Genomic DNA, 22,880 nt, shown 5'->3' with positions numbered 1-22,880 from the left:
AGCCAGCCTGGCCACATTTTCTGCTTTCCATGATTAGCAACAAAGCCCAGACCCTCCCAGCTTTTCCCATTCAGCACATGGAAACCTGGAGCCAGTGGATGTCCCCTTAATTAAGTTTTTATTCTTAATTTTTTTTCTCATTCACCACATGGAAACCTGGAGCCAGTGGATGTCCCCTTAATTAGGTTTTTATTCTTAATTTTTTTCCTCATTCACCACATGGAAACCTGGAGCCAGTGGATGTCCCCTTAATTAAGTTTTTATTCTTATTTTTTTTCCCCATTCACCACATGGAAACCTGGAGCCAGTGGATGTCCCCTTAATTAAGTTTTTATTCTTATTTTTTTTTCCTCATTCAGCACATGGAAACCTGGAGCCAGTGGATGTCCCCTTAATTAAGTTTTTATTCTTATTTTTTTTCCCCATTCAGCACATGGAAACCTGGAGCCAGTGGATGTCCCCTTAATTAGGTGTTTATTCTTATTTTGGTGGAGCCTCCTGAGCTGGGAGCTCCATCTAATAACCCCTTTTTACATCTTCATTGTTGGCTGGAATATTCTTTATTCTCACCTACACCCTGCTCTTGGATCATTGATCTGTTTGAGGGTTTCATTTTAATTTGAGCTCGGTGTTTGCTCGCCTTGGGCATTTCTTCTTTCATCCCAGGCTATTCTTCTTCTAAGGATTTGCTGAAAGATTTGCACATTAAGCTTCTTTATTTAGACTTGATTAAATAAGAGCCTTTTCAAAGGCCTTTCATTTCAACCAGGTTTCCCAATGCTACCTTTAATAAGAAATGGAAATTAATTTTGGATTATACCTAGAGAATTTTTTTTTTTTTTTTATTTTTTCTAAGGGATCAGCCTGGTTTAACCTCAGTTTTATTGTTTTTAGTGCTCATTTATGGCTGCCCAGCCCTGGCACAGCTGCTCAGGGCTCCAGTGGAGTCCCCATCTCTGGAGGAATTAAAAATCCCTGTGGAAGTGACACTTGGGGACACGGATCAGTGGTGGCAGGGGATGATCTTAAACATCTTTTTGAACATCAGCAATTCCACGATTCTCTAATTTTTTATCACTCGAATGCTTCCTGATTGGAGTTGCAGCTTAATTAATTTGAAGATCACATAACTTTGCTTAAAATCCAGAGAGAGAAAACCAAATTCACTTATTTTTTTTACCCTGAGCTGAGCTCCTTCCACTGCTGGCCTGGCAATAAAACAACTCAAAATTGGGAAGTTCTGGTGGGCTGTTGGAGCCCTGGATGCTGAGAATTTTAGATTTTCTGTGACTTTTTGGCAGGAGAACATTGCATTTGACCTGAGGCCGTGGAGAAAGCTTCCAAAATTAAATTAATTAATTCTAGAACTGGGATTGTGGCTGTGGAGTTTGAATAGAAATGTGTAATATCACATGGTGGAAAATTTAGAGTTTGAAGTTTTAGAATATAGTAATATATATATATAAACAAGATGGAGGGTTTAGGGCAGAGGTTGGTCCTTCTTCACCTTATTCTCCATGGTTTTGGGTGGTTTTGTGTAATTGGATAAAAAAGCCCACATTGCAGGCCATGGGTGGTTGGTTATTGGGTTAAAAGTAAAAATAATTCAGGTGTCATTTCTTAACTGGAAAATTTATCCTTCAAAGGCCTTGGAGAGGGAGAGATAGGGCTCCATTTTTATTTTGTTAGAGTCAAGTGCTGCAGAACTCAGGGGTTTTGAGGCTGTAAAATAGATAAAAACCAATAAACTTCTGAGTCCAAACAAGAAATACCATCAGGAGCTTTTAATCCTGAGCCTGGCAAAAAGAAGTGAAGGGCTGCCAGTGTGAGGACACCGAGCGTGCAGGCCCCGAGACAGAGGCCCAGTAATGACATTTTCTGTGCCCCAGCAGTGCCAGAATCCATTTCCTTGCACGCGAGGCTGGATTTGGGTCAGGAGGATGCCTCCCCATCGGGGAGACAATGCCTCTCTTTTCTGTAACCCTTTTCTAGCTCAGCTCCCAGGCCTTGCCTGCCCTCCGTGCTCGGGGAGCGCCAGGTCTGCGCCCAGAGCCGCTGAGCGCGGCCTTCTCCTGCCGCCTCTTTGTTTCCAGAGCCCGTGGAGCTTTCTGGAATGCCTTCCCTGGGCTCCTTTCATGGCAGGATGTCCTATTTTAGCACAATGAGCTCTCAGTGTTAAGGTTTGGGGCTGCTCGGGCTCGGGGCGTGCAGAACCAACGAACGTCAAACGAAGTGGTGAAATTTTGGGAAGGGTTGCAAAAGTCACGGAAGAACTGGGGCAGCACTTTGTAAAAAGCATGAAAAGGGATTTTTGGGGGGTAGAGGAGAGGTAAATTGAGGTAAATTTGAGAGTTTTTTGCAGATTGAGGAGTTCTTGCAAGACAATGGCCACATTCAGCCGATGCACAATCCAGCCGGGACAATGGACACAAACAATGGATAATGGACATATTCAGAAATGGGCTGGGTACATCCTCGAAAAAGAGACAAGAAGAGGAGGCAGCAGAACTCAGCAAGTTTGTCAGCAAGCTTGGGAAAGTAAGAAAAAAAGTGAGCCATGGGTGGGCCAGACGAGCACAGCAAGAAAAATGAGATGATCCAATCAGCATTCTAATTTAGATGTGTGAACTCTAGGGTTAACCAATCATGTGTTAGCTAGAGACACGTGGACAGGGGAGATTTATTATAAAGATTATTATAAATATAATAATAACAATTATATAATATAATAAATATAATAAAAATTATAAAATAATAAAATATCTTTTTAGGGATAAGAAATTTGGCTTCATTGGAACATACTCTGGTTATGGTGTGACGTCCCTGAACCTCCATAGTAAATGAATAAATTTAAAACTCAGCAAATTTGTAACAGCAAGCTTGGGAAAGTAAGAAAAAAGTGAGCCATGGGTGGGCCAGATGACCACAGCAAGATGCATGAGAAATTAGATGATCCAATAAAGAGATTTATTGTAAATATAGTCTTTTTAGGGATAAGAAATTTGGCTTCACTAGATCATATTGGTTATGCTGTGATGTTCCTGAACCTCCGGACCCCACAGTAAATTAACAAATTTACAGGGTCACTGTAAAGAAATGAATAAATTCACAGGGTCACTGTAAATAAATTAATAAATTTATAGGATCGCTGTAAATAAATTAATAAATTTACAGGGTCACTGTAAAGAAATTAATAAATTTACAGGGTCACTGTAAATAAATTACAGGGTCATTGTAAATAAATTAATAAATTTATAGGGTCATGTAAATAAATGAATAAATTTATAGGGTCACTGTAAAGAAATTACAGGGTCATTGTAAATAAATTAATACATTTACAGGGTCACTGTAAATAAATGACAGGGTCATTGTAAATAAATGAATGAATTTACAGGGTCATTGTAAATAAATTCCAGGGTCATTGTAAATAAATGAATAAATTCACAGGGTCACTGTAAATAAATGACAGGGTCACTGTAAATAAATTAATACATTTACAGGGTCATTGTAAATAAATTACAGGGTCATTGTAAATAAATTAATAAATTTATAGGGTCACTGTAAATAAATGAATAAATTTACAGGGTCACTGTAAAGAAATGAATAAATTTATAGGGTCACTGTAAATAAATTACAGGGTCACTGTAAAGAAATGAATAAATTTATAGGGTCACTGTAAATAAATGAATAAATTTACAGGGTCACTGTAAATAAATTACAGGGTCATTGTAAATAAATGAATAAATTTACAGGGTCATTGTAAATAAATGATAGGGTCACTGTAAAGAAATGAATAGATTTATAGGGTCACTGTAAATAAATTACAGGGTCACTGTAAATAAATTACAGGGTCATTGTAAATAAATTAATAAATTTATAGGGTCACTGTAAAGAAATGAATAAATTTACAGGGTCACTGTAAAGAAATGAATAAATTTATAGGGTCACTGTAAATAAATGAATAAATTTACAGGGTCACTGTAAATAAATGACAGGGTCACTGTAAAGAAATGAATAAATTTACAGGGTCATTGTAAATAAATTAATAAATTTACAGGGTCATGTAAATAAATGAATAAATTTACAGGGTCATTGTAAATAAATGAATAAATTTACAGGGTCATGTAAATAAATGACAGGGTCACTGTAAATAAATGAATAAATTGACAGGATCATGTAAATAAATGAATAAATTTACAGGGTCATGTAAATAAATGAATAAATTTACAGTGTCATTGTAAATAAATGACAGGGTCACTGTAAATAAATGAATAAATTTACAGGGTCATGTAAATAAATGAATAAATTTACAGGGTCACTGTAAATAAATTACAGGGTCGCTGTAAATAAATGAATAAATTTACAGGGTCACTGTAAATAAATGAATAAATTGACAGGGTCACTGTAAAGAAATGAATAAATTGGCAGGGTCATGTAAATAAATTAATACATTTACAGGGTCATGTAAATAAATGAATAAATTGACAGGGTCATCTCTGCCCTGACAGTGCCGTCCCTTTCCCACCCACAGCCATGTCTGGGATCATTCCCTCAGAGCAGCCAGCCCGGGGGGGGGGCCGGTTTGGTGTCCTCCTCCTTCCCAGATTTTTCCCTGAGGGAAAATCTCTGAGCTCCAGCATCCCTGGGGGTGCCTGCACTGCTGGAATCCCCCCTGGTGACACTTGCAGGGATTTCACCTTCCGGAGCCCAGCGGATCCTCCTCTCTTCTTCCTCTGGGCCTCCTGCCTGCTCAGGTCCGGGGTGTGCCCTCCTCCCTTCCTCCTCCTGCAGAGCAGAACGCAGTAATTTCAATAAATGCCCTGCACTTGCTGCCCTGAGGGCGATAAAAGTCAATTCCTTTGGGATGTTGCCACCTGAAAAGATAACACATTTTTTATCTTGCCCCAAAGAGCACGATCGGGGCCCAGGGGAAGGTGGGAACTTGATTTTTTTATTTTAAAGCTGTGATAAATTCTGGCATTCAAACATAAACTCAGGACTCAGTGATTTAAGCTAAGTCTCCCTAAGATTGTTACAGCTCCTTGGGGAAATCCACAGGAAATTAAGTTGAGCTGAATCGATTTGGGAGTTTTCAGTGAAGTCTGTGTGACCTGAAGTGTAAAAAAGGCTGGGGCTGCCCCTCCAACAACATTTATTCACTGTTTGCTGTAGCCAAATAATTCTACACATGTGTTTGCATATTTTTGGTATTAATTCATGCACCTGCTATGAAATTCAGCACAATTAACTGGCAGAACAGAATATTCCAGAGTGTGAAAATTCAGTGAATTGCACTGGAATATGGCCAGGGGCCACATTTTTTTTCAATATCAGGAGTAAAATCCAGACTCTGAGGCATGATTATTTCTAAGCACTCAGGCAGATTCATTATCCAAAGGCATTCATTCCACATTCAAATTCCATGATATGGAATCTGGAATTTTAAAGCAGAAGCTCTGAGGGGTTCTCCCAGTGAAAAAGCGCAGGAGGAATACAAAACCATGGATATAAAGGGTGGGAATGGACTCTAAAACAGCTTTTATCCTGTAAAAAACCAGGATTACACCACCAGCACATGTCCAGTATTCCCTCATCCCAGTCCAGGAGCATAAAGTCAAATCCAGCATTATTTCAAATAGGAAACTGAGGAAAACCACAACCTGTTTATAAACACACAAAAAAACCCCAAAAACCAAGGGAGAAGATTCCATCCAAAATATTCCAGCTGGGAATTAATTGGTCATTTTGGTGGACCTGGCAGTGGTTGGACTTGGTGATCTTAAAGGTGTTTTCCATCCTAAATGATGCTGTGACCTTTGGGTGGAAGGCAGCCCTGGCCTTGTGACTGCAGATATCATTGTAAAATATAATTGTAAAATACCATTGTAAAATATAATTGTAAATTATTAGTGTAAATTATTACTGTAAATTTAGGTATCTGCTGCTGTGTTCTGGTGTCCAAATTGTGGTGTCAGGTCACCCCCACAACCCCAACTCCAGGTCAGGAAAACTGAAGAAGTGAGGGAGAGGAAAAGGGATGGCAGGTCTCACTCCCGGTGCTGAATTGCTGTTTCTCACCCCCTTTTCCTCTTAAAGGTGTTTTCCATCCTAAATGATGATGTGACCTTGGGGTAGAATGCAGCCATGGCCCTGTGACTGCAAATATTATTGTAAAATATTATTGTAAAATATAATTGTAAAATATCATTGTAAAATATCATTGTAAAATACCATTGTAAAATACCATTGTAAAATATCATTGTAAATTATTAGTGTAAATTATTACTGTAAATTTAGGTATCTGCTGCTGTGTTCTGGTGTCCAAATCGTGGTGTCAGGTCACCCCCACAACCCCAGCTCCAGGTCAGGAAAAGAGAAGGAGTGAGGGAGAGGAAAAAGGACGGCAGGTCTCACTCCCGGTGCTGAATTGCTGTTTCTCACCCCCTTTTCCTCCCTTAAGGAATATTTTTGATTCCCACACAGCCACAGGGAGCTGGGCTGGCTTTTGAGCAGCGCGAAGAGGGAGAGAGGAGCGAGGGGATGCGGGAGGACGGGGCTGCTGCGAGTCCTTCTCACGCGAGCAATTCCCTCTTTGTCAGGAGCGGGGGGCCTGCTCCCAGCAGAACAATTAACCGGAATAATTATTTTCTCGTCGGGTAAACACTCCAGGACAATATGCAACTGTTTTTTAGAGGCAGCTCGTGGCCATAAATCCCCCCCGAGCAGGGGAGGGGGGAAGGACGTGGCGTTGTGGCCGTGAGAAGGAGCAGGGCCCTGTCTTGAGGCGCGAGGCCGCGGCCTTGGCGCGGCTCCAGCGCTCTCGGTGGAATTGGAATTCATTATTCATCATCAAGTGGGAGGCAAATCTTTTGATTTATTGGCAAGCAGCAGCACAAACAGCAGATGCCTTCCAGCAGAACTGTGCACGACAGAAACGCCCTCCTGGGCCTCTGGAGGCAGATCGGAGCCCCACAGAAAAATTTCCTAACTCGCTGCAGATAAAAATCTTTCACTTCCCCTATGCAATATTTCTTTGTGCCCAGAGAGGCAAATCCTTCCTTGCTGATCTCTGGAGGGTTTGGTTTTTGTTTTTTGGGGTTTTTTGTTTTTTTTTTTTGTCTACAACAAAAAGCTGCTTGGACAATTCAGGCAGAAAACAAACCAGACCTACCAGAAATCATGGCTGTGATAAATGACAACACCAATAGTCACAGCTATAATTCTATTGAGGGGTTTTGATAACCCCTTCCAGGCAATTTGTAATGCAAGCCTGTCTGCATCTCCTCTCTATCACCTCGCCACTCCCTTGGCTGCACGTCTGGTCCTTGCTGTTCTTAATTTACCTGCTCAGTGACTGGGAAGCTTTTCCCACACTGTCCCAGCTAAATCCAAAACCTCCCAGGGAAACTTATTTAGGATCTCTGTCCCATCTCCTTCACTCCCTCAGGGGGGTTTTCACTGAACTCCTGGGCACAGTTTTTAGGCTACAAACTCCTGCCTTTCTGAGCAACCAGCAAAGAAATCCAGCAGAAACAAAAAATAGGTTTCAGTGATGATGCAGATTGCAAATGAATCCCATCTTTTAGGCACTCCCCAGCTATGGGCCAGAGTTGTTGTTCTCCCCAGTGAGCACTGCCCAGCTGCTGTCTGGAAATGTATTGATCTGTTTTTCAAAGCTAAAGAGCCAATTATGGTCTCATAGCCTGCAGAATGTGTTTTGTGTTCCCACTTAGAGGACTCCATTTCCACCGCACTGCTTAATTGAGAATTGACTGCAGCTCCTTCTGCTTCCTGTATTTCTCTCTTTTTTTTTGGCTGAACAAGGATGAGTTCCCTGCTAGGAATTCTCAGCAGTCTTGTTTTGGTGCTGCTGTGGGAGGGAGAAGGCAGCTGATGACTCAAAAGGCCAGCCAAGAAACAGATGAAAACTCTTCGTCATCACAGATGACGAGAAGTGACTTTTTCCATGAGCAGTTTTAAACTTAAAGAGATTTAGATTAAATATTAGGAAAATAATCCTTCCCTGTGAGGGTGTGGAGGTCCTGGTCTGGAATTCCCAGAGAAACTGTGGCTGCTCCTGGATCCCTGGAAGTGTCCAAGGCCAGGTTGCACATTGGGGCTTGGATCAACCTGGGACAGTGGAAGGTGTCAGGGTTGGAACTGGATGAATTTTAATGTCTCTTTCCACCCAAACCATTCTGGAATTCCATGAACTCTGCCATTTAAATGTCAATATTTCATCTTGATGTGATGAGCAGCAGAGTCCTCCTCTCCCTTTGGACCAGAAAACAACTGCAGAGCGAGGTCGAGCTGCGAGGAGATTTTAACCAGGCCCAAGAGTTAGGAAAAACTTATTTTTGGCGGATTACCTCTTAAATTCTGCAAAATCCAACCTGGAATTAGGGAGATTAGGCAGCAGCCAGTGACTCCTCTCACACCTTGCTTTGATGGTGGCGTCAGGTATTCCTTTGATGTGATCCTGTTTATTCACAAGGAATTCTCCACAGCTTCCAAGGCACTCAAATGGGAAAAAAAGGTTTTGTTGGCTCAGGGATTCTCAGTCAAGGTGCTGGGCTAGAAGAGCTCCCTGCAGTCCTTTTCTCTCCACCATCACTTTGGGTTTTTGCGAGTTCTGCCACGTCCTGAAGGAAACCCCCACACCCCTGTTCCTTTCCAGACCGCAGCTATTCCCTGCCGGATTCCCTTTGGCAAACCCCTGGAAATCGCTTCTATTGTTGCAGAGTCTCGTTTTACAGCGCTCTCCTTCCTCCTGAACATCCATTTTACATGAGGAGAGGTTGCTTTGCCCTTGAGCTCCTGGAATCCGGCGCATCTGAAAGGAGAATCGCCGGCGGGGTGGGAGATTTTTATCTCGGGATTCTGTTCTGCCTTCCAAGCTGAGCCCTGGTCAGGCAGGGTCTGAGGTGGATTCCTGGGAGGCTCCAAACCAAGATTTGGCACCCCAAAGGGGCACCAGGACCACGGTGATATTTTCCTGCCACTCCCACCAAAACCTGGGGGACGCTCAAGGTGTGACACTTCAGGGATGCAGCTGGAGAACTGAATAATGATATTTTTTCCGTGCTCTAACAGCCCCAGAATTAATTTCCTTGATTCCCAATTCCCAAAATTGGTGAAGTCCTCCCACAGAACCTCAGTGGGAGGATTTTTGGGAAGGCACAGCAAAGCGTCCCTGCAAAAGAAGCACCAGAACATCCTTGTGGGAGTGGGAGGCTGGGTCAGCACCTGAAATGGTGCAGCACCTGTGCTGCTGAATAATCAGCACAGATGAGCCTGAGCAGCAGCAATTACCTGCAGCTTAAGGGATATTAAAGGCAGATCCTCAATAAACAGGCAAATCTCACAGAATTCCTCTCTCTCCTCAAAATAATCCTCTGTAATTGAGGATAAATGGCAGATTTGCAGGAGCACTTGGCATTAAAACATTCCCCACTAATGGAGACGGGCTGGGATCTCACTGGGGAGAGGCGAACAGGGAGTGTATTTATTATTTACTGTTTCATTATTTCAGGTGAATTGTTTTCACCTGCTCAATGCTGGGACAGGCGACTTTTAAACTCTTCAAACCAGTCTTGTCCCACTTTTTTTCATGGCTCAGGAGAATCCTGAACCTCCCAGAAATGGCACAGCAGAATCCTGAACCTCACAGAAACCTCTGGGAGCTGCTACACAAAACCATTGAGCACAGCTGCCAAACAACACCAGGTTTGTTTGCAGCAGGAAGCAAGTTCAGTGCAAATACTCACTTAAAAACCTCAAAGAACGCGACCCAAAAAGTGGTGTTGGAGTTGGGAAACATCCCACAGAAAGAGGGTGAGGTGGAAACTGGGAAGCTCTTTGAAGTAGTGCAACATCCAAGGAGCAGGGGACGCGGATTAAAACGTGATTCATAAAAGGCTTTTGCTCGGGGAGCTCCCGGTGGGTTTGGGAAGGAGCTCCCAGAGTGCTTGGCCAAACAATCCCTGGCTGGGGTAATTCCTGAGCTGATTGTTCCTGAGTGCAGGGATAATCTTGGCTCTGGTTGGTATTTATTTAAACAAAACCTGGGTGTTTTTTGTTTTTTGTCGTGGCTCTGTGGGTTCCCAAGGTTTTTGTTGGCACGGCCCAGAGGAATCTCCTGCTCGGGCTGTGGGTTCCCACAGAAAACAGGGAATGCTCAGGAGGATCCATTGCCTCTTTGCCAGGCTTGGATTAATGGCAGCCTCATCCTTGTCACACCAGCTGGGCTGAGGTGACCCCTGGGAAGTGTCAGAGGTGGCATTTCCAGGGATTTACACAAGAAAAGGGTGAGCTCTTCCCACAGGTCACTGCCACACCCTCCCTGGGCTTGTTAATGCACAGAAAACTGACCCTGGATCCGAGGTTTGGAAAATCTCTGATGCCAGAGGTGCCAAAGGAAAACCTGGGGCAGTTCTAACAGTGCAAAGCTCTGCTTTGGGAGGGAAATGCCAATTTTTTTTCCCCATGTGGATAATCCTGGGAGCCCAGGAAGAGATGGATGCAGGCAGAGCAGACACAAATACCATTCATCACCTCCATGCCCTGACATCCTCTTACACCTGCCCTGCAATTGAATCATCCCAACCTCCTGTCAGCCAGGAGATCCTCCCAGAGACAGAATTACATTTCATCACCATTCATTCATTCTTCCTCTGCCCCTGTGAAACCCACACATTCCTCTCAGCCTGGCAGGTTGATTTGAAAAACTCTCCAACAAACCCTTGGCCTGATTCCTCCTGTTCCAGCTCTGCGACATCCCCCAGGAGTTCCACCCTGAGCTCAGTTCTGAATACAGAACTGAGGCATAACTACAAGAGTTGTGTGGAGAGGACACAAAGCGGCAACTTTGGCCCAAAACCCATCCAAAAAAAAAAAGCCAAAAAAGAGCAGGAAAATGGGTTTGTGACCAGAACAGGCAGAGAGGGACATGGAAAATGTGAAACTCTTACGCCTGCCTGGCCTGCTCGATGGGGTGCTGGTTGTCCAGGTAGTTGTAGCGGATGGTGTCCGTGGGGTTCCTGTCGGATGAGCGCCAAGGAGGGAGCTCCTTTTTCCCCCTGCTCGTCCCCAGCCCTGCCACAGAAAGTTTCCTCTCTGGGACGTTGCTTTTTACTGGTTGCACGTCAATAACGATGAACTCGTCCTTGGAAGGAGTCTAATTAGGGAGGTGGAAAAAAGAAAATGAGTTTTAGCCTATGATGAAAATTAGACTGGGATAAATTTAGAGTTGTAATCATTGGGGATTAACTCAAAATTTTGGTCTCTGTGGGCACCGTTGTGGTCAGTGGCAGAAAGAGGCACCCAAGCCCTATAATCCACATGAAGATGAGCTGAGCTGCTGTTGAGCTGCATCAGCTTCTCTCTATCAACTACAGAGAGCCTGATTTAAAGCCAGGCTTTGCTTTAAATTAAAGAGCTGAGCTTTGAATTCAGGCCAGGAGGATCCCCAAAAAGATCACGAGGCAGAGGGGCTGGGAGCCAGACCCCCCAGTTTTCCCAGTGGGGATGAACACCCGTGGAGGAGGTGTGATGGCTGGGGAGGCTACCTAGAACAGAGACCAGACAGGGTTAGAGAAATAAAACAAATATTTATTAACAAGGCCTTCCAAGGATGCATCTTGGGCAGTGCAAGGGCCTGGTCAAGGCTGTACCCAAGATGGACAATGGGTCACTGTTGGATTAAGCCCTTTTCTGACCCAAAGATGGGGCAACTGAGAGGCATTTTAAAAACTTTTATTCTATTTGGAATCTCATGTGAAGGACGAGACAATACAGATGTTATAATTCATGCCATCACAATTAGAAGCCAAGTATTTCTTAATTAAAATACATTATAAGTGTTTCTTAACCTATCAACTTTTACCACACCATACTATAAATACCTTAAAACCAATCATCTAAAATGACCCTTTGTGGTTCTTACTACAGTGCATCTTTCATAGTTTTATTTCTCTAAAGTATCTAGTCTTATTTGTAATGTTATCTTTTGAAACTTGTTTCTGGTTCCATTTCTCTCTCAACAGTGTCTGTCCTGTTCCATGGCATTTCTGAGTCAGCATTTCTCATCTCAAAGTGTGCACACAGATGTGGGAGCTTCTGTCAGGCTTTGAGAATTCTCTACAAATCCTTTTCCCACAGGTCACGAGTTTTCACACTTTTATCAATTTTGGGCCATTTGAATATTGGGGGTTGATTATTCAATTAAAGCTTCAGGTAATGAAGTCACATCCTCCCAGTTTGCGCCCATCCATTTACACTTTTTGGGGCCTGAAGCTACAATGGTGACTTTGGTTTTTGGGTTGGAAAAGGATTGTTTTGTCTAACTCAGCTGTGAGGAGAACTTGCTAACACTCTGTGTTCAGTTGAGTTAAATGCTGTTGGAGCCCTGGATGCTGAGAATTTTAAACTTTCTGTGCTGAAAGTCACAGACCAACAAGAGAATATTTTATTTGACCTGAGGCCATGGAGAAAGCTTCCAAAATTAAATGATAGAACTGGGATTGTGGGCGTGGAGTTTGATTAGAAGTGTGTAATATCACAGGATGGAAAAATTAGAGTTTAAGGTTTTAGAATATAGTAATATATATAAACAAGATGGAGGTTTTAGGGTGGTGGCTGGTCCTTCTTCTTCAGGGGTTTGGGTATGGACAGAAAAGTCCACATTGCAGACTTTGAGTGATTATTGGGTTAAAAGTGAAAATAATTTAAGTGTCATTTCTTAATTGGACAGTTTAGCCTTAAAGGACCTTGTAGAGAAAGACAGTCAGCCATTTTGTAGTTTGTCAGCAAAGCACTGCAGAACTCACTGCTTGTGAGGCTGCAACACAGACAGTAAAAAATAAACATTTGAGTCTGAGCACGAAATGAAATCTGCAGCGCTTCAACCCCAGCCTTGGCAGAGGCAGAGGAAAGGAGTCACAGAATGGACACTAAAGCACTCGCAGGACACGAAACCAGCACAGAAAGTGGAAATTCTGGAAGCTGAGGCTGACGGCAGCAGTACCTTGGGCCGGGTGAGGCGCAGCTCCCTCACCATCTGGATGTAGTGGTTCTTCCAGACTCCCTGCTCCAAGGGCGTGGGGCAGAAGTCGAGGAGCCACCCGAAACGCAGGCACTTCAGCATCCACAGCTGGTCCAGCTCTGTCAGGTACTTCCAGTGCCAGCTCACCTGTGAATGAATTCCCAGCCACTTGGAAACTTTGGGGTTTAAAGCAACCCAAGATTTTGGATAGAATTCCCACGTAATCTTAAATAAATTGAATTATTCTGCGCTGTTAATGCTGCATTTAAACCTTTGATTAAAGCTTTTAGACCTTTCAAGGCCTTCATGATGTGGGGCCCTTCCAACTCAAGATATTCTGTGATTCTAAGGAATTTTCTAACCTGTTGTCATGGAAAATTTGAGTTGCATCCGCATGAAATGCTAGAGAAAGTTACTAAAGCAAGGCTTAGCCATGCTGAGATTATTATCTATTCTTAAATAACACAGAATATTACATTATCACAGTAATAATGTCACTGAAAACTGACTTATTAATTTAAAACCGCTTTGAGCACACAGCATTTCAGATTTTTTGAGTCTTAATCATTTTGCTCCAGAGCTCATCTGTAATTTTCTGCTTCTCCACATCCAACACTTGACCTTCAGGCATTTTAAAGGATCTGTTTTCCTTACAGGATCAAGTGTTGTTCTTTGCAAAAGCTCAAGTCAATATCTCTCAAAGAATTAAGGGCTCTGCACACAGTGCGAGGTATTTTAGAGGAATGTGATTTTTAGGAAGTTCCAGGCTTCCTTTCTGGGAATAATCAGCCTTGAAATGCCACTTTTAAAATACTTTAGAACTGAGCATTTAAAATTACTCATCAATTCTGTGAATCTTGGCCAATCTGGCTTAATTTAGGATCCGAGGAACGAGCATCACTAAGCATTCACCTAAACCTTCAGCAAAAATCAGTGTTTTCCTTTTTTTTGTTGTTGTTTTTTTTAACTGCTTTGTCCTGGCTTTCTGAAGCCCGGGCAGGTGCTGGCTTTTTTTTTTACCTGTGCACATCGACAGAGGCTCCGTGGATCCAGGAAGGAGAAGATGTACAAGGACAGGACTCGAGGGAGCCTCGTGGTAAAATCGACGGCCTCGGTGGGGACTCGGGCCTGGAGCTGCTTGGCACAGAATTTCTGCTGGGACAGGGAGCAGCGTTCCAGCAGGTCCACCAGGATCCTCCTCCTCTGGCCATCTGTCCACTTGTCAAACTGAAGGGGGGAAAAAAATTAGGAGTTTCAGATGCAGGGAAACCAGAAATTCAGCTTCTTAAAATAAAATGAGGTGAGGGAAAGCACAGGAGCAGCAGCTTCTGGTGACTCACTCTGAGGGAACAGAGCGCTGGGAACAAAATGGGGAGGCTACATGAAAAGAAACTAAAGCCACAGAATGATTTCTAATCCTCAAAGGATCCAGGATGGCCTAGGTCAGGATTAATTCAGGCTCCTGGGACCAGCTCAGGAGCCTTGGCTTCCCTCATGGAAAGGACAAGATTCAGATGGGTTTTTACTCATCTGAGCAGGCCCCCATCATGAATTCATCTCTGATTCCTTCTCTGACACTTTCTAATCCTCAAAGGATCCAGGACAGCCTAGGCCAGGACTCACTCATGCTCCTGGGACCAGCTCTGAGACTCGGCTTCCCTCATGGAAAGGCGGAGACTCAGATGGATTTTTACCCATCTGAGCAGTTCTCCATCATGAATTCATCTCTGATTCTTTCTCTCCTGCCACTTTCTAATCCTGAAAGGATCCAGGACAGCCTAGGCCAGGACTCACTCATGCTCCTGGGACCAACTCTGGGACTCGGCTTCCCTCATGGAAAGGAGGAAACAGAAGGAGTACAGGAGCAGGCCCCAGCGATGAATCCATTGCTGATTCCTTCTCCCCTGACACTTCCACAGCCCCCAGTGCTGCAATCTCAGAGTACCTCACAATTTGTGAAGTATTTTTCCCTCACAATCCCCCCCCACGGGCTACGAGGAGCAGCGCTGAGGGAAACCAAACGAGGAAAAATCCACAATGGCAGCAGAGTCACAAAGATTTTTCCACAGCTGATGACAGGTACCTAAAGAGGAGGATTGAATCCTCAGGGATTGCATCTGTGTGGGAGGAATTCAGGGAAGCTTTGCAGAGCTGGAGAAACAGGGTGGGAATGACACAAGAACCTGTCAGCAGCCATCTCCTGGGAGGGGATGACCTCAGCCCCACAAATGGCTCAAATTGTCCCCACAAATTCCTCAAATTGTCCCCACAAATGCCTCAAATGGCTCCAATCTGGCTCCAAACCTGCAGCCCCGGTTGCACATGGAGGAACAGCCCTGGGATGGGTGGTGGCCATGGGCAGGAGCAGCAGGAATTCCCAGTGGGAAGAGTGGGATGGATTTTGCTTCATCCTGTCTTACCAGAGTGTGTGGAGATGGGACAAGGGGAAGTGTGGAATTTTTTTTTCTTCTTTTTTTTTTTTCTTCTTTTTTTTTTTCTTTTGTTTTTGTTTTTGTTTTTTGTTGGTTTGTTGTTTTTTTTTTTTTTTTATTAAGGTCAGGATTAAATGTAGTGAGATGGTATTTCTTGTTTGGACTCAGATGTTTACTAGTTCTTATTTACATTAAAGTCTCACAAACTGGGAGTTCCACAGCACTACGCTTTAACAAACTAAAAATGGAGTTGTAGATCTCTCTCTACAAGGCTTTTTAAGGTTAAACTGTTTAATTAAGAAATTATGCTTAAATTATTTTTACTTTTAACTTAATAACTAACTACTTGTGGCGTGCAATGCAGTTTTTTTATCTAATTACACAATACCAACCAAACCCATGAAGAAGAAGGATTAGTTTCCACCCTAAAACCTCTATTTAGCTTTCTATATATTACTATATTCTAAAACTTTAAATTATAAGTTTTCTACCATGTGATATCACACACTTTTATTCAAACTCCACACCCATAATCCCAGTTCTATAATTTAATTTTGGAAGCTTTCTCCATGGCCTAAGGACAAATGCAGTGTTCTTTTGGGGGTCAGTGCCTTTCAGCACAGAAAATCTAAAATTCTCAGCATCCAAAGTTCCAACATTGAAGGGTTTTAAACTCAAAGAGGAAAGGTTTAGGTGGGGTATTAGAGAGAAATCCTTCCCTGTAGGGTGGGGAGGCCCTGGAATGGAATTCCCAGAGAAGCTGTGGCTGCCCCTGGATCCCTGGAACGTCCAAGGCCAGGCTGGAGCTGCCTGGGATTGTGGAAGGAGTCCCTGCCATGACAGGGGGTGGAATGGGATGAGCTTTCAGTCCTTTGTTAAATGTGGCCTCCAAAAATTAAATATAAATCTATAAATACATATATAAATACAAATATAAATATAAAATAAATATAAATATAAATATAAATATAAATATAAATATAAATATAAATATAAATATAAATATAAATATAAAATAAGTATAAATATAAAATAAGTATAAATATAAGAATAACTATAACTATAGATATAGCTAGAAATAGAACTAGAAATTTACTATTTTGAAAAATAAGAAAAAAAGTTCTCCCAATGTTTATTATTATTATTATTATTATTAGTAGTAGTAGTAGTAGTAGTAGTAGTAGTAGTAGTAGTAGTAGTAGTAGTAAATAAATAGTTTAATGTCCAGTGTCCCTTCTTTTCCCTGTCAGAATGAAATTAGGAACAGAATTCGAAATGCAGATTTTTTTTTTTTCCTCTGTTTCTTCCCCACCCCAAATCTAGGCTGAAATGGAGGACTGGCAGAGTAATAGTTTAAAATGTGCAGATGAAGGTAATTGAGAAGCATTTTCTCTCCTGATCATTTTTTAAGAACTCCTTATTTATTTATTTATTTATTTATTTATTTATTTATTTATTTATTTATTTTCCCTTGGATGAATTCCAGTGCTGGAGAACAAACTCCAGGAAGCAAATTGCTCTTCTCCTTCTCACCCAACACCTCTGCAAGACCTTCAAGAAGGTCAGGGTGAAGAGAGTGTGGGATTGGCATTCCTGACATTCTGGAGAGATGAAAAGCCAAATAGAAAATGTGATGGTGTTCACATGAGGGAAGAGATGAGAATGTTGACTCCATGTTTCAGAAAGCTTAATTTATTATTTTATAATATATATTATATTAAAACTATACCAAAAGAATAAAAGAAATGATTTCATCAAAAAGCTAGCTAAAAATAAAAAAAATAAAATAATAAAATTAATAAAAAATATTTAAAAACCCCAAACGTTTGTGGCTGACTGAGACAGTCTAGAGAGCTGGACTGTGATTGGCCATTAATTAAAAACAACCACATGGACCAATCACAGATCCACCTGTTGCATTCCACAGCAACAAATAATTATTATTTACATTTTGTTCTTGAGGCTTCTCAGCTTCTCAAGAGAAAAAAATCTTTAAAAAAAAAGATTTTTCAAAAAATATCATAACTGCAAGAAAAAAGTTCCCTGTCTTTTCAGAGAGGGAATTCAGGAATATTCCCTTTTTTTAAATCCCTGTTTTTCATTTTTCATAGAACTTTCAATTCTAATGATGCTTCTTAGCAGGCTGTTAAGGGAAAACTGAAGGAGAACCTGGGGATTTAGGATTGAGAAATGTTCCCCGGGAATAAAATCCGAGATGTACCAGAGGGGGACAGAGGAGGTTCTGCCTGTCCCCTCCTCACCCTTGGCTTGAAACAAAAGGTTTGAAACCCCTCGAAATTGAAGATTTTCTCTGTCACATGAAGGGGGAAAACTTCTGCTCCCCACCCCTGATCCCATCGCCATCCTCTGCTCATTGAAACAATCCCCGATCACCAATTTGCACTGAGAAATTTCTGTGTCAGCTCCGGCGAGGAGGGAGTAGCTGGCTCAGTCTCTTCCACACCGAGAGATTAAGTGAACCAGTCAAAACAAATCCAGCTTCACTTCCCAGCCGAGGGAAGAGCTGCTCCTTATTAACCCTTCCCACCCTGCCAGGGTGGGGGAATTAATTCCTTCCATCATCCTCAGCCTGCCTTTAAATTCCATTTAAACCAGTGCCACAGCACTGGGTATTTTTATTATTATGGGTAAATTTGTAGTTTATATGTATATAAATATATATATTTATTATATGGGTAAATATATCGTTTCATGTCCAGTGTCCCCTCTTTTCCCCATCAGAATGAAATCAGGAACAGAATTAATTCCTTCCATCATCCTCAGCCTGCCTTTAAATTCCATTTAAACCAGTGCCACAGCACTGGGTATTTTTATTATTATGGGTAAATTTGTAGTTTATATGTATATAAATATATATATTTATTATATGGGTAAATATATCGTTTCATGTCCAGTGTCCCCTCTTTTCCCCATCAGAATGAAATCAGGAACAGAATTAATTCCTTCCATCATCCTCAGCCTGCCTTTAAATTCCATTTAAACCAGTGCCACAGCACTGGGTATTTTTATTATTATGGGTAAATTTGTAGTTTATATGTATATAAATATAATATAATATATTTATTATTATGGGTAAATATATAGTTTCATGTCCAGTGTCCCTTCTTTTCCCCATCAGAATGAAATTAGGAACAGAATTCAAAAGGCAGATTAGAAATGCAGATTTAATTTTTTCCCTCTGCTTCCTCCCCACCCCAAATCTCTGCTGACATGGATTTCCTCCCCACCCAGCAGCAGCAGCCACCAAGGGGTTAAATTGGCACGATTTGTCTCTTTTCCAGCACGAACGAGTCCCCATCCCACATTTGGCTGCTTCCTGCACAGCTCCTGCCCTTGGGAGCGATTTCAGCCGCCCAACCAGTCGGACTGGATTCCCCTGGCTTCTCCTCTTCCCTCTCCCCGCAGCTTTTCCCCTCTCGGGGCCTTCCCCACAACAATGTCACCGCGGGGATTGGGTGACATCAGGCCCTGCTGGATCGGTTTGGTGAAAAATGCGCGTGTTTTATGATTGGCTTTTGGCAAATATTCAAATGAATATTGTATGTGTTGTGTTAGAAAGTAATGCTGGATTCATTCTCTTAAGGAGTGTGGTAAATAGAGTTTTAGGTTATAACAAAATGCTCAAATAGAAACTGTGCTATGTAGGATACTTTTTTTAAAGAAAAGACTCACAGAGAAATAGCAGCCCCAGGAGACCTAAATCACAGAATTATTTGGGTTGGAAAAGACCTCCCAGACCACTAAATCCCACCTGGGACTGATCCCCACCTTGTCACCAGCCCAGAGCACCAAGTGCCACATCCAGACCTTCCCTGGGGACTCCAAACCTCCCAGATCAGCCCCACCACAAGGTGGGGACCAGTCCCAGGTGGGATTTGATGGTCTTGGAGGCCTTTTCTCACCTAAATAATTCTGTGATTTAAGCTCTTGTTTTCCCTTGTGTCCCCTCTCTGATCAGCCCCACCGCCCTGGAGGAGTGTCCCTCACCTGGGGGGGCTCAGTTCCACACAGAGAGGGGACACAAGGGAAAACAAGAGCTAAAATCACAGAATTATTTGGCTTGGAAAAGGCCTCCAAGACCATCAAGTCCCACCTGGGACTGACCCCCACCTTGTAGTGGGGCTTATCTGGGCGGTTTGGAGTCCCCAGGGAAGGCCTGGATGTGGCTCTGGGCTGGTGACAAGGTGGAGATCAGTCCCAGGTGGGATTTGATGATCTTGGAAGTCTTTTCCAACCCAAATAATTCTGTGATTATGTGATTTAAGCTCTTGTTTTCCCTTGTGTCCCCTCTCTGATCAGCCCCACCACCCTGGAGGAGTGTCCCTCAGAGCCTGAGAAGGGCTCAGTTCCACACAGAGAGGGGACACAAGGAAAAACAAGAGCTTAAATCACAGAATTATTTAGGTGGGAAAAGGCCTCCAAGACCATCAAGTCCCACCTGGGACTGGTCCCCACCTTGTCACCAGCCCAGAGCCACATCCAGGCCTTCCCTGGGGACTCCAAACCTCCCTGGCCACCCTTTCCATGGAGAAATTCCTGCTGATGTCCAACCTGACCCTCCCCTGACACAGCTGAGGCTGTTCCCTCTTGTCCTGTCCTTTATTCCCTGCATAAAGGGAATAAAGGATTTTTCCTGCCTGGCTGCACCCTCCTGTCAGGTGCACAGAAACAGGAATTAAATCCCTTCAGGTCACCTCATTCCTTGTTCCTCCACCTGTGTTTTATGGACCACAACACCCTGGGAGAGACATCAAAGATGTCCTGTGGCACCAAAATAAAATAAAAACAAAATGAAAATGTAAATCCCTGGATGCATGCAAGTAAAATCAGCAAGGATTAAACAAACAATTAAATAAATAAACATCCCAAATTTAATCCAAGCTTTATTTGGAAAACCAAATAAAGCTGTTCCAGCAGGGAATTCTCTGGATTTTGCTTGTGTCTAAATTGTGTCTCCATAACTGCAACACGAGTGCAGGCTCAGATCACTCCCTTCCTCTTTTGTGACATTTCTGTGTTTCATTAAAATGTGTTTTTACACCTCTTCTCCATCTTCCCTGCAGCATGGGGGAGTTCTCCATGTTTTCCAGACCTGCTCTCTCTTCTGATTTGTTCCCAGCTTTCCCAAAATGCAGGGAGCAGAACTGGGAATGACTCTGCCTTTGGAATATTTCCCTTTTTTAAGACGCTCTCAGCCCATATTCAGTTTGTGATCCACCCTCATTCCCAGTGATTTTTTCTGCAGAGCTGCTGCATCCCCAGATTCTCTCAAATGTGAAATTTTTGGGTGTCACTCTTTCATGCAGCACTTTTCCTTCTCCCTTATCCAGCTGCAGACCTTTCCAGCCTGATTTTTAAACCCCCTAAACATTTCTAAAATTCAGGAAAAAGCCTAAAATTCTAAAATTCAGGAAGCCCCTCCAAGCCTGGCACCATCTGCAGATAGAATCTGGGAATCATCAAGGTTGGAAAAACTCTCAGATCATCGAGTCCAACCATTAAATGAGGATTTTTTTTCTGTTCCATCACCTGGATATCCCTGAAAATGCTTAACAGGAGTTAGGACAGGCTTCAACCTTCCAGTTTGAGAATAAATCCTTGACAGCTGCCCTGAGCGTGATCCCAGCCATGAAACCCAAGCTCCAGCAGCTCCATTTAGAAATTTGAAAATTTGAATCCCATTTGAAATTTTGAATCCCATTTGAAATTTCCCAGTTTCACTTGGAGAAGGTCACGGGAGCCAAGGTGGAAAATCCAGCCAGGAGCTTTCTGAGATTTCTCCCTTTCCCAGATGATTCAGCACTCGTGAGAGTGGTTGGAGGAAGGATCTTCCCGGATTTTGGCATTTTTAGACACCCAGCAATTTCCAAGAGATGGGTTTTATGTTTTCCTCTTGCTGCCTGTCCCATTAAAAGCTGGTTTTTGAACAATAACCGCTCAATTATTTCATTTCCCTGAAATTCCTTATTATCAAAACGCAACAAATTATTGACAGATTGTTTCCTATAAAGACAAATAATCCTTAAAATCAAAATATTTGCCTGTAAAGACCATCTGAGATGCAAAAAATAAATTTCACCGGTGACTTAATAAGCACAAAGAATAATCACTTCCAACCCAACCCAACCCAGTCTCTGTGTGCACTTGGTGGATAAAATGTTGTTTATTGCTGATTGCAAAGACCCTCCAGCCGGCCACGGAAGCATCACACTGCAACATCTGAACATCCAGCATCGCCTCTGAAGACTTCACAGACATTTCCTGGGGTTTTTTCATCTCATTTCAGCTCATTCCAATGATTTCCCGACTTCAAGACTTACAGAATGTGGGAACTGAGGGAACTGACACTTCCTTGACTCTCCTCAAAAGCAGAGCAGTCACATCAGGGGAAGTGAATCCCTTTTTCCAAAGAGGGGAAATTTTACATTCCCATGAGATAAACTCCTGATCGCTTCCAAAATCTGCCTGTAGCAAATATTTATTGAAAGAGAAAATTAGAAAATTTACCCATTTTCCAAGCAGGGCTCTTCTTTCTTCAAATACCTATAAAACACACAAAAAAAAAAAAAAGAAAATTGAGTGTTTAGAGGGGACTCAGTACGTGCTGAGAAAAATCCAGCTTGAAAAACAATCCACAAAATATCAATGGAATCGCTGAATGGATGGTTTTGGAAAAAAATTATGGAGATCTTTAATCCAAACTCCCTGACAGGATCAGCTAAAGGGGTAGCTCAGGCATGTCCATGAATTTTGGGTATTTTATTGGATGGAGATTCCAGAACCTCCAAAAACATCAGGTTCTCCACTTCCTTAATGATTCCTAAATCCCTGTGCTGGATTTATTCCATAAATCCCTTTTTATTGATTTGGATATTTCTATTTTTATATGGATTTATTCCACAAATCCATTTTTATTGATTTGGATATTTCAATATTTTAGATGGATTTATTCCACAAATCCATTTTTATTGATTTGGATATTTCCATATTTTAGATGGATTTATTCCATAAATCCATTTTTATTTATTTGGATATTTCCATTTTTATATGGATTTATTCCATAAATCCATTTGTATTGATCTGGATATTTCCATATTTTAGATGGATTTATTCCACAAATCCCTGAATTTCTTGTCCTGAGGAGCCCAGAAATGGGCCCAGCATTCCCAACCTTTCCTGTGGAAAAGGAAAGAATCCACATCCCTTCTCCTGCCACCTACACTCTTGATTGATCCTGTTGGGAATTTATCATCTCCTCACTCCTGGAACATCCTGGATCTGATGTCACATCCCTGGAAGTGTCCAAGGCCTGGCTGGATGGGGCTTGGAGCAATTTGGGACAGTGGGAGGTGTCAGGGTTGGAATTGGATGAGCTCTAAGGTCCC

The 22,880-nt window shown here is 42.3% G+C and overlaps 1 protein-coding gene across 2 annotated transcripts in view; it reads right to left on the bottom strand.

Moving 5' to 3' along the window:
* FBXO16 (F-box protein 16) overlaps nucleotides 1-22,880 on the bottom strand; it is a 49,545-nt gene that overhangs the window by 8,923 nt on the left and 17,742 nt on the right. For both annotated transcript variants that reach the window (XM_066547638.1, XM_066547637.1), the window contains exons 3-7: nucleotides 22,003-22,038; nucleotides 14,063-14,269; nucleotides 13,025-13,189; nucleotides 10,971-11,176; nucleotides 4,698-4,785 (exon numbers count right to left, since the gene is read on the bottom strand). In XM_066547638.1, coding sequence (XP_066403735.1) covers nucleotides 4,698-4,785; nucleotides 10,971-11,176; nucleotides 13,025-13,189; nucleotides 14,063-14,269; nucleotides 22,003-22,038 — 702 coding nt within the window. The remainder of the gene's footprint in view (nucleotides 1-4,697; nucleotides 4,786-10,970; nucleotides 11,177-13,024; nucleotides 13,190-14,062; nucleotides 14,270-22,002; nucleotides 22,039-22,880) is intronic.

Source organism: Molothrus aeneus, chromosome 3 (assembly GCF_037042795.1).
Source record: "Molothrus aeneus isolate 106 chromosome 3, BPBGC_Maene_1.0, whole genome shotgun sequence".
NCBI classification, from domain to species: Eukaryota; Metazoa; Chordata; class Aves; order Passeriformes; family Icteridae; genus Molothrus; species Molothrus aeneus.
This window is presented reverse-complemented; position numbering and strand designations above follow the sequence as displayed.